General features: G+C 41.7%; 1 protein-coding gene across 2 annotated transcripts; it reads left to right on the top strand.

Annotated features, from left to right (window-relative positions):
- The first annotated feature begins 325 nt into the window (after positions 1 to 325).
- Positions 326 to 11,236, top strand: dhrs3b (dehydrogenase/reductase (SDR family) member 3b). Of its 2 annotated transcripts, XM_042496797.1 has the most exons (7): positions 326 to 810; positions 922 to 1,021; positions 7,289 to 7,432; positions 7,737 to 7,856; positions 8,302 to 8,540; positions 10,594 to 10,719; positions 10,814 to 11,236. In XM_042496797.1, the coding sequence occupies exons 1-7, from the start codon at positions 737 to 739 to the stop codon at positions 10,896 to 10,898; spliced, it is 888 nt and encodes a 295-aa protein (XP_042352731.1). In that variant the 5' UTR covers positions 326 to 736; the 3' UTR covers positions 10,899 to 11,236. The 2 variants fall into 2 exon arrangements, with proteins under 2 accessions (XP_042352731.1, XP_042352723.1); XM_042496789.1 differs by having other exon boundaries at positions 326 to 1,021.
- Positions 11,237 to 12,561: the final 1,325 nt, after the last annotated feature.

Genomic DNA, 12,561 nt, shown 5'->3' with positions numbered 1-12,561 from the left:
ATAATTATATTTACTTACTGTTTTAAAGGAAACTGTTACCTAGTTATTTATTTATTTATTTATTTTAAAGTAAAATCAATTTGTCAGATTTTACAGTGTTAGAATAGTTTGGCTCTTGATTTGGCATTGACTTATAACTGTCAAGTGAAACCTGAAACATCATTGTTACTCTATAAGCCATGCAAAGAGATTAAGTTAAGAAACTTTCTCAAACAAAACTGAGCATCCAACCTGGGACATCAGTGGTGCGACCGCTGGGGGGCCCCGGACCACAGATTGAGAACCACCTCCACATGAAGGGGGTGGAGAAGAGAGGCAACTACGCAACCACTCAGGGGCAGACGGGCACTGGAGCAAAATATTCATCCCCACTTAACATGTCAATCAGGATTAATGCCCACACAAACCTCCCCTTTAGGTTCACTCAGGTCCTCTCACTAGTGGAAGTAGCGAAGCCAGGGCAGAGGCGGTGATATATAAGGCAGAACAGGACAGGACAGCAACACAACACTAAAGCCCAGCGTTTTCTGTAGCGCACGCAGCACGCGGCGTCGCCTGGACTTGTGTTTTCGCGTCTCTCGCAGCGCTTGACAGGCGTAATGACTGATCATTTCGAGAGCGTGATGCATGTCGACTGTCATGTCAGAGCTCCTTGAAGTCACACACTTTTTAACAGTTTTTTCACCAGTGGATTACTCATGCAACAGTTTCTGAGGCTGCACATGAGATTGTTTGCATGCGGATAAACTTGCTCACAAGTTCCTGGAGGATATCAGTCGTGCGCGTAAACTTGCAGCGTAAACATTATCGGTGAGCACTCCTCGAGATGGATTTGAAGAGCGCGTGTCGTATGTGTCTCTTCCCGGTGCAAATGCTCTATTATATAGTCAGAGCAAGTTTGTTTTCGCTATTGCCAAGCAGAAGGAAGGACCTGACCAAGGAGGTGGTATTGATCACCGGCGGGGGACGAGGCATCGGGCGTCACCTGGCCAAAGAATTCGCCAAGCAGGGGGCCAGAAAGGTAATTTTTAATCTAACAACTTGTTGCACCCACATTGCTGCTGTCACTGTTTTAGACATATTGCAAACAGTTTGTTTTTGGTCAATCTTCTGCTGCAGTTTGTGTCAAAAGTTGGGCAGCACCTCCCCCCTCCAGCCTCAGGTAGACCGATCAGTCCTGTCTTCCCTGTCTGTATTGCTGTTCCACTGTTCTCTGAAAGCAGGAATCATAACCTCTAAGTAGCCTAGTTGGTCCTGTGAGACTGGAGACACTGCCCTCAAATTTGGTTCAAGTATTGCACAACAGCTTGGGTCAACCAGAGGGCAGGTCTGGGCAGCCTTTATGGCTGATTGATGTGATTAAGTGCAGGACTGGGCTGACAGTCACTCTGCTAAAGGTGATTCTGGTTTGACTGAAATGTCTGGAAAGTGTATTATCCAAAGATATAGGCTGTGTTAAAGGCACTGGCTGTGCGTGGATGTGTTTGTATTTTGGAGTGTGTGTTTGTGTGTGGGGTTGATGTCCACAAAGTCTCACTGAAACTGCTTCAAAGACACACACACACACACACACACACACACACACACACACACACACAATAACAGCCCTGCTATTAGCCCATCACAGTTTCTTGCAATTTTTCAAGCAGTCTTTGTCGTAAAACCTGCCAACATATCACAACAGAACAAAAGAGCCTGTAATGCTTTTAATAAAAGCCAGATTAGGTTTTGTTTTCAAGCGTAGCATGAGGACATGATATGCCTTTTATGGAGTGTATGCAAAACTAAATGAACACAAACAAGCCAACAAAAAGGGTTTAGGGAGGAACACATTACATGATCTTGGATTAGTCTAATACAGAGGTATGTTACTGAAATGCAGTGTAATGGCATGGCAGAGGTAATGAGTCAAAGTAGGTCAGAAATATCATAATTATGGAATTTTTACTATGAGCCTGAAGTTATGATTCATCATTATTTTTCCCAGCTGGATATGAAGATGAATTTTGCACGCTGCTACCCATGTTTCCATTACTCTTTGGAATAGAATGAACTGTGTAACATCCTGCAGGGTTCAACCTTAATGTTTTTTCTACTTGCCCAAAGTCAGTGTTTACTTGCCTTTATACAAATTCTCTTAATTATTATAGCAGTTGTCAAGTAAGAACAAATACTTAAAGTTAAATGTCATGTTAAAGCTGTATTTATCTTATCTGCCTTGCTGTCAAACTTGTGGCAAACTGCATAGTTGGAGTTTCGCCCACATCCTCTAATGCCACCCAACTAAACTATTGTTTCCAGGATTCAAGATTAAATTTATCTGTAATAAAAGAATATATACAGAATATAGATGTTTATATCTATCTATATGTACAAGTAAACAAAAACAAACTATCAATGTATATCTAGAAACTTGCTGTTAAAACAACTCAAACTAGATCTTAAAAGATCTTTAGTTGAGGACATGAAATGAAAAGCATACATATAACAACACAGACATACAAGTGTGTAAATTAGAAGGTGCCACATAAGTGCTCTGTGCAGCACATGTCTGTTTGACGCAATGTTTAGTTCAATCAAGTTTAGGATTATTGAATTACTCACTTTAGCTTCAGCTTACAGACTTTGTCTTCACCCACCACCATTTTCTTGCAAGTGCTTGGTCAGTACTGCACATGTGAAACCTTCAGTAGAGATAAGGTGAAGGCGAGATGGCTCACTCCTTAGTTAGTTCCTGACGCCCTCCCTCTGGAAAAACATGACATTTTTTTTGTTTGTTTTTTACCACTTGCCCAATTGGGCATGTGAGTTCTAGATTTACTTAACAAAAGTGCCTTTTTTACTTGCTCCATGCAATTGGGCAATCCTTATTGTTGAGCCCCTATGCTTTTTAGACCACATCACCGTGATGTCGCACTGACAACAACAATCACTCCTGAGTAGACATCTGCCAACTGATTTTAACTGCAGAGATATGTAAATTTGACAAACATGTTCATTTTTTTGTCATTTTCAGCCTTAACTGCAACATTTAAATATATATTTAAACATGGCGAAGGGACCTATTTGAAGTTTCTGCTGTGCTTTTTTTATGTACTGTGTTACCTTGCCAGGAAAAACCAAATCTACCAGCACGGAAGCTAAGCAATACAGCCTCCTGCTGTGGATGGGGCTGCAGCAAAATGTGTTAAAGCCACCCCCTAAAATTTACATCAGTTTAAGTGTATGCTATATTTGGAATATTTACCCAGCAACTTGTGTATTTTGCTTAGTAAGTCTGAGTCTGGTGGTTTTGAGATAATGGCTTCAGTTAGCTCTTGTAAGGCTCTATAAGTATAGAATACTCTTAAACTTACTTGTAATCCTTCAGGTGACGGAAAAATACCCCCCCTCGGCTCTGTTTTGTAGTGATAGTTTTGGTTTATCAAAGATGTTAGCACTGCAACACATAGTCAATAAAATCCTTTTGTAGGTGGTTAAAATGATCTTTCCAGTTGTAGAAGCATTTGCTCAGCACTGTTTCAGTTTATGTTTTTCCTGTCAATATTCTCACTGAAAATCAGTTTCAAAGGACTTCAATCCAGTCCCTTCACTTCCAGAAAATCCCCCCACTTGTCAAACCCATGCACCCTCCCATTTCGCCCCACGCTCCTCATCCCTCACCCCCCTAACAAGGAGCCGTCAGTTGGGCCTGAAATGCTTCAGTGGCTCCGCAGACAGTTCCTCATCACTGCAGGTCAGGCTAACCTCTGTTCCCATCATCATTTCCAGCTACGGTTTGTCTACCAATCCAGTGGGCGAACATTACACAGCTGAGTGCCTGATGAGCCGCTGGTGTCCCTTTAGCAGTAATGTGTTAATACAGAGAAGCTCTATTTTTGATCACCTCAGATGGGAGTCGTCATTACATGTGGAAGAGAGTGGTGGTAATTTCCCCCGTAAAAAGCATTGAGTAGCCCAGCTGAAAGCTGTGGGGCTGTAATTATCCGTACATGTGTGACACAAGCTCCACATCTCGGATGCCCTCTTAAGGCGCAATTTTAGCAGCTTGAAAACATTGCTAAAAGCTCAATGAAACACTAACTGCCTGCCTCTGTCTTTCAATGCTGTCTCCTCGGGGAACGAGCAAGGAGAAACCAGTGGGTTTTAAAAGCTTTACTTTGCAGCTGCACAACAAAGGATGTCACCATGCTTTTCAGCACCCCATTGTTGGTTATTATCTAGGTGTGAAGGCTTTGAAAACAACACCTGTGGTAATGTGTATGACAATTACTCCCTGCCTAAAGAGATGCTAAAAGGAAATAGGACGGTAATTATGAATAGAGCTAACCTCTGCGAACTCGCGCTCACCCCAGTTTGAGCCCCTTTGTGATTGGCAGCCGGAATTTCCTTTTCCCTCTGCTCAGGCTTTGGTGTTTTCACGGTGTGAGGAAGACTAACTACGGCGTTGATGAAAGAATCCGGCGAGATGGAGAGCCGGGGACTCAGGAGGGGAGCCAGGTCTTCTTGTGTGCAGTTTTGGGGGGAATCGTTGCAGTTCGAAGCTCTGGAACAATAAAGCAAAGTATTTTCAAACACGGCATCCAAGTTCAGAGCACTGCGAGAGGGCTTTCAGAACAACGCCAGTAAATAGTTGACATCTAAACAGCATATTTCATCAAAGCTCAAAGTATTTTTCAGTGCAGTGACAACAACTTTAGAAGAAAGCGTTTGCAGAAAGCATTGATTTTTATGTGGTTGTAAACATTCCATAAAGAGATCACTGCGAGGGAGATGAACCAAGCCGAGGCACTGACAACAGGTTTGTGTGTGTGTGTGTGTGTGTGTGTGTGTGTGTGTGCGTGTGTGTGTGTGTGTGTGTGTGTGTGTGTGTGCGCGCCGTGCTGGAGGCGGGAAGCACACCGCTCCCAGCTGGGTATTGCCCTGCAACTGACCTTGCTGTCTCCGCAGTAATTAGACAGCGGCAGGCGACTGCCTCCTGAACTCCTGCTGCCCCCTCTGTGTGCCGCCTCTCTGCTAGCCCATACAATGGGTGTGAAAAGGAGGGTTCATACCCACCCCATACATTCAGACCTGGGAGATAGAGTATCACTGTAATTCAGGTGGAGCTACTGGGGATACGGAGACGTGTACGCCACAGCCGGTATTGAGTGGCATCTGTACTCTCAAGGTCTCGTTTCAAGATCTGCCGCATTAATTTGTCAATTAGACAGCTTTTACTTACAGCATGTGTCAAAGTTAAGTTCTGTTAGGCACGCCTATTTGAAACAATAACCAGTTTATCACTGATAGAGGGGGGCTCCTGCAAGGTCAATTAGAAACGTGTTTTTTTACCATCCAGATTGCAATTTGGCCAGTGCTTGTTTGTTCTGAGGGTCCTGTGTGTTGTGACGGGTGATAAACCTAATTAATTAAATAACATTTTAACAGGAGAGCACAGTTTGAGTGCTGACTTTTAATGAGAGCTGTCAGCTTTGTTTGTAAGGCTCAAATCCCATTAAAAGGCTTTCAGTTATTTATCAAGACCTGTCTGCCTTCGCTGATTGCTCAAATGGGCTTGCAAATGAAGCAAACAAAAAAGCCAATCAAAAGTAACTCAAACAAAGGAGGGACCCAAACCCCTTATTGCTTCAGATCTGATAAAGAAATAAAGAACACAGCAGAGACTGTAATCTCTAATGTCCCCTGGTGCTTTACAGTGTCAATGTTTCTGTGATTGGTTTGCTTTTGCTGCTGTTACCAGTTACTAACAGTTATTGACACATGAACACTGCATGAAAGAAATAGCAACACAGTAATTGAGTGATTTTTAAGGTTTGTTGCTGTTCAAATTGCCAGTATGTTTTGATTTGTCTCTAGATAAATGCTTTGTAAAGTTAAAAAGACTGGCACTGCCAAAGTGTTACTTCAGATTGAGGGGTTAAATACCTGCAAAACACGCTGTGTGATCATCCATAGCAACAGTTTTTAACCTTTTTAGGATCAACGACCCCTAAATTAAACCACAGCTGGGACAAGATTTTTTTGCAGGCCTACCCAACAGTGGGCATCACCCTTGTTTTCCCAGCAAAAAGCCAATAGGATTTTTCCATTGGATTTTGGATTACTGCCAAAATTACGCTTTAAGCTCGTGTAAACCACAGACCTTATCTCAGGTATCTAACCATAAACCCATTCAATAAAACCATTTACTTCGAGACAAGAGGACTGGAAGTGATAAAATGCTGACAACTTTCCAGGTTTTAGGACTAATTCCTGCATTACAGACCCTCATTTAAAAAGATTCAGCTTCAGGGACCTCCATCTGAAAACGTTTTTGTGGTAAGATATACAAAAGACCAGCGTTCTACAGTTATAAACTACAGTTGAGGAGATAACTGGAGGAAATAAAACTGGTGATCAAAACAGTAACTCTTATGACTCTTCCTCACTTTGGGCTTACTTCTATAGTGATTTAAACTGTGAATAGAAACTGTTCTCCATTTTTCTAGGGACCCCCTGGAGCTCCCTCAGGAACCTCTGGGGGTCCCTGGACCCTTTGGTTGAGAACCACCCATCTATCGCTATTCAGCTCTTGCAAGTGGCAAGAAACATGCTCTCTCTATTGTGTGTGTATACAGACACACAGTTTTCCAGTCTCCCACATACACAAGATCACTTTCCAAAAGACTTTTTGCTCAAATATTAACCTTGGTCACAGGCGACCGGCCAAATCCCACACTGGCGTCCTCAGCACTTCACACACGCACTGTTTTCAGACTCCCTGACCAGAAATGACGGGGCTCATCTGCCCAACAGGCCGTGTAATCTCTTTGAGAATTTGTGTTTGAGAGATGAGGAGGGCTCACCCCCTGATTTCATTACCTTTCCCTGACCCCAGAGACTGACAGATCTAATTGCCCAATCACTAGTCCCCCACCTCCATCCAACCCCATGTTCCCTGCTCAAATGACCGGCCTTCATTTAGTCTCCGGGTGGATGAAGAGACAATTCATTCACACAGCAACCCCCGAGCCTTTAATCTTGCTCGAAAACTATTTGTTGGAGTGAAAATGGCCTCTCTGTTCTCTGAATGAAAAGAGCATTGCTGCCCAAAGATCTCCACAGTTACACCAGGTCTCATTGCCAAAAAAATTGCGCAAAACATACGTAATGTTTTGTTGATGACTGACTGTAAAAACAAGCCTTTTTGTTTCACTTATAAGCAACGCTTCACTTGGTTTGCTTCCGATCTCGGCACAGTTTGAATGCAGAATTCTTCTCTGTGTGTTATTCTTTTTTTTGCTAGGTGATCTTGTGGGGCCGAACGGAAAAGTGCCTTAAAGAAACAGCAGAGGAGATCTCTCTTTCAGGAACAGAGTGCCATTACTTTCTGTGTGATGTGGCCAATCGGGAGGAAGTTTACAAGCAAGCCAAGGTGGTTAGAGAAAAGGTGCGTCAGCTTGAAATTTCTACTTGCACAAAGCTAAATGCCATTTGCACATGGTGAAACACATCATCAAATATTTCTCTGTGATGCCTCTCTGTCTGCTCTGTATGTATATTGGCTCCAAGCTGCTCTGTTTCCCATCTGGTGTATAGATTACACCTCATCTGAAATATCTGAACAAGAGAGTGGAGCGTTGCTGACAGCTCCGGTGCAGAACAACTGTATCATTTCATGAAAGCAGACAAAAAAAAAAAAAACCCACAAGATGTTTGACAGGTTTTTTTCTTATTTTATCTTTTAATCACAGGTGGGAGATGTTACGATATTGGTGAACAACGCAGCTGTAGTTCATGGCAAAAGTCTGATGGACAGCGATGACGATGCCCTCCTGAAATCCCAACACATCAACACCATGGGACAGTTCTGGGTAAGACTTACAGAGACTGAAGCAGAGACATTTTGCAAGCAGAAGCAGGGGAATTCCTCAAAGCAGATTATCCTTATCATTTTCATATTTTGATTATAGCAGCGCATTATATACAGTAGGCACCCCCATACTTGTCAGTCACTGCCGCCATAATGGCAGGTTAAGTGGGGTATTTCCAAATTGCCTCTCAGCCCCTGAAACATCAGAAGGATTTGGAAACTCTTGGCATTTTCTTATTTTGAATGGAGATCAAAAGACGATGTCATAGGCAGACAGAAATGCAATTATCAACTAAATGGAAATGGAAATTTAATCTGTGGTTACACTGTGGGCCTGCTTCTCTTGTCTCTTCTCCTTTTTGCTCCACTGAATATATTTCACCTTCTATTTCCACGCTTCCATCCTCCTTGTCTTCATTCTCCCTTTTTTACTTTCTTCATCCCAGACTACAAAGGCCTTCCTGCCTCGGATGTTGGAGCTGCAGCACGGCCACGTTGTGTGCATAAACTCCATCCTGTCCCAGTCTCCCATCCCTGGGGCCATAGACTACTGCACGTCCAAGGCCTCGTCGCTGGCTTTCATGGAGAGTCTGACGCTGGGCCTGCTGGACTGTCCTGGTGTTGGCTGCACCACTGTGCTGCCCTTCCACACCAACACAGAGATGTTTCAGGGCATGAGAGTCAGGTATTTAAACACAGTTGGCCTTTACTGCAACTATTTCTTTGGTGTCAGTTTGGTGTGTCTGGGACCTTAGAGTCTGAATATCATAATATCATAGGTGTTGTCTTTCATGGTTTTAAATGCTGCATTACAGTAAAGTGATGTAATTTCCTTGACTCATCAGATTGTTCTAGCTGTTCTGCTATCTGCTTTACCCACGTACCCATTATTGCCACATTATTGATGATTATTTATCAAAAATCTCAGTGTGCAAGTACTTTTTTTTAAGCATCAATAGTCAACTGTACAATATTGGCACAATATCAATATTGTAGTATTTGGTCCAAAATATGGTGATATTTGATTTTCTCCATATTACCCAGCCCTAGTTCATAGTGAAACATCTTGACAATTATTGAATTAGATTGGTATGAACTTTGCTGAATGGAGATTTTCAAGGTTCCTATAGGATATATTCTAATGAGGTTGATGATCCTCTTACTTTTCATCTAGCGCCACCAGTTTTCACTTTGCAGGCAAATTGCTTTTCATCTATTTGATGGCTTGGCACAAAATTTCATGGTTCCCTGACAATGTATCCTACAGACTTTGGTGATCCCCTGACTTTTCCTCTGTAATGAGCTACTCCCTCGTAGACTGTAATAAAAGACAGTCTCAGTGCTGGGAACCTCCAAAGTGTGAGTTTATGACTTGCAACCCTCCAGCTCATTGCAGATACTCCCTCAGTTTTGTTGTGACCTATAATGTTCAGCTGACCCTTAAACAGTTTAACACACTGCTCAGAATGAGTAGCAGGTCAATGCATAGTCATTCACTTACTGATATCAATTTATCGTCAGTCTGTCTTCCCCCTAGTGGCTGTCTTGAGACCTTCATAGATGATGCTAAACCTTGATGTTTTCAACCTCTTTAATATTGTCGAACTGTTTAAGGTGCTATCTACTGTATGTTCTTGTATGGATGTTTGAATACACCCAACCTTTCATATTGTTGTGTAATAGCTTTTGGAAACATCAGAACCATTAAACGTACAGTTTGACAGCTAACACCAACAAATTATCTAAAGGTTAGTGTTGCCATTAAGAAAGTATTTCACTGCTGGAAAGATGTTCTTTTCTTTAAAGTTGGCTATCTATGCAGTAGAAAGATGCAAATATTTTTTAAATTGGTGCTACACGACCAGAGGAAACAGAGAAAAAGGAATTTGGCATTTGCTTTTTCTCAAGAGGTAGAAAACCTACAGCTACTAGTATGCAGTGCACTACTCTGCATCAGACCAATAAACGCTCCCATTGGTGGGTGACATAATGCAAGCATGTCCATATAACAAAGGAAACAAAATGGTGGCTGGCTGGTAACAAATGATCTCAAATTACAGTTAGAAGGTAAAGTAAAATATGTTTCTAAAAACACTTAAGTCAAAAAATAGGCAACGCAGCAACAGAATCTTGGTTATTATTTGATCAGCGCTGGTCAGTTTTACTGTTTGATCTGTTTTTCCAATCCTGGAAACAGTATGGCTCCCCACTTTCTGTTCACAAATTCTTACAACTACAACTAAACAGTGCACTAAAATGTATTTCTGAAGACATGTAGGTGAGAAATAGGCAATACAGTACCAGAATCTTGGTTTATTTTTGATCAACATCAACAGAGAGAGTGAGAGGAGGGAGGGGCGTATCAATACGCTTCTTTACTCTTAGTGTCAATGGTGGCTGGTATTCAAAAATTAGTTGTCTGTAGTTTGAGTACGACCGCTAGAGTCAGCAAAAATCTTTTGGATCATCCGTCTGATTTGAGCAGGGAGATTCAAGAGCTGGAAAGATGGACTGAAGTTTACCACAGTTCATTTACACATACTACCCTCAGTTTTATAATTCAAAGCTGGTTGAAAATCGACAAAGTATCCTTTTAAAAGCATGTCTAGCTAGCAAGGTGTGACTTTCTTTGCACTGTAATTTCAAATTAAAATAATCACAAAATGGCTTGAATGCATTTTTGATTTTATCTTAAATTTCATGACTTTATCTCAACATCACAATCTTTTCTTTTGCAGGTTTCCGCAGCTGTTTCCACCTCTCAAACCGGAGGTGGTTGCTCAGAGGACTGTGGATGCAGTCAGAGCTGACAAGGCCTTCCTCTACCTGCCCTGGACTATGCATGCCCTTGTCATTTTAAAAAGGTAAATTAATTAACTTTTTTTCCTTTTGTCTTGCTTTATCACCATAATTATTTCTTTCTTAACACTTCACCTCTGGTCTTTATGCACTTTCTAGCTTCATGCCACAAGTTGCACTTGAAGAAATCCACAAGTTTTCTGGGAGTTATACCTGCATGAACACGTTCAAAGGGAGGACATGAACTGGGATTGCACACAATGTCAGAGAGACCTCAACAGCTCTGGGGTGAAATGAAGGGAATATGGACCTTAAGGCATCTGAAAGTGGACGAGGCCCCGTGATAGTGTGAAGAGAAATACTTAGGGGACATGCAAGGTGGTGGCCCCTGCGGGTAGAGTTAATTGGTAAACTGCAGGCCACAACCTGGTCCCATCTGTATGTGTGTGCCTATGTGTATAGTTTGAAGGACTGAATGCCATTCTCACTTTGAACAGAAGCCATGCATAGATCTGTACCAGTAGTTATTCTGGGAGTTTTTATTTTGTGACACTTGTTTTAGCCTGTTTTTTTCACTTCTTTTTTTATTCTCCTTTTAATGTGTCTTTGAATCAAAACAAGATAATAAAATGGAGTTTTAGAGATGCACCGTGTTTCTTTGTGCATGATGAAAATAGAAAAAGTGAAGACTTGGGTGGTACAGATTGTTTTGCGTCTGGGTTTTGACTCCCGTGGCAGTGTGATAACACCTTTGATTTATTCCAAGCATGAGATCAGTGACTGTGACAGACGATGTTGTCAAAACATAAAATATACGCTTGGGGGAGGGGGCATGTGTATTCTTGTCTGTTCTCAGCAGTATAAAAAATGGTGAAGGGGGATGGTGTAATTCTCCATAAACATAATGAACTCAAAACAAGTCTGTCAGGACCTCCTCCTCTCACATGCAGAGCGGCCTGAACCACATTCAGTGAACGTGGACAGGCAGACAGACTGTCATATTGAGCTCTGAAAGGGCAGCCGTCATCTTAAGGCCTTAGTTATTAAAAAGTTAACTTTTAAAAAAGTGAACTGTTTTACTGTCTGTTATAAAGATGACAGTATATCAAATTTAGTTTTGTGAGCTTGGCTCGCTCTCATACAATCTTGTCTGCAACTGCTACACGTTTGTGGTCGTAGATCATATAAATGTGATTTGTATTATCAAAACCCCAGAGGCTAATAATCCAGAATAAAGGGACAATATGGAGCCTCTTTATTGCATATGATTTTGAGCATGTTCCAAGATTTAGCTCCAAACTAAGGGAGGGAGCTTTGCAAATGCACAATATATGAGATGTATCAATGCCAGAGTCCCACAATTGCCTTTAGATTATTTAAGAACTAGAAAAAGATGGTGTTAAAAGTGTAGAGCAAAGCTTATAGCTGAAATGCCAAAAGATTGTCAAGAAAATAAAACTTGGAAGAAAAATTAAACAAAACACTGCCCCCATGGGAAATTTGCAAGGAGCTTCTCATCTAACACTCCAGTAGCTGATGAGCACCTTCAACTGAAAATGAGAAACTAATCTGTGATTCCATTTTATGTGACTTAAATAAAACCCTGAAACTGTAAACAAGTCAACTCCCCACCCAACTGCCAAAAGAAAAAGTATTTTTTACACACCATAGATACTTTAGAAATGCTATGATATGTATGAAATGTACAAGTGACATATAGTTTTGATCAGATTTATAAGAGCTGACTTTGCCATTGAGAGGCGGAGGGGATGGTGAATGTTGTGAACCCCTTGACCGGACAGTTGCCAAGCTGCACACCACTGTTTGAGATCAATAAACAACAGCACGGTTGTCTTTGAAGCAAGCCATCCTTACATTTCCAGTGGCAATTGTGCCACAAAAAGCAG

This window comes from Plectropomus leopardus, chromosome 2 (genome assembly GCF_008729295.1).
Source record: "Plectropomus leopardus isolate mb chromosome 2, YSFRI_Pleo_2.0, whole genome shotgun sequence".
Lineage (NCBI taxonomy): Eukaryota > Metazoa > Chordata > Actinopteri > Perciformes > Serranidae > Plectropomus > Plectropomus leopardus.
Note: the sequence above shows the minus strand (reverse complement) of the source record. Positions and strands in the feature narration are given on the sequence as shown.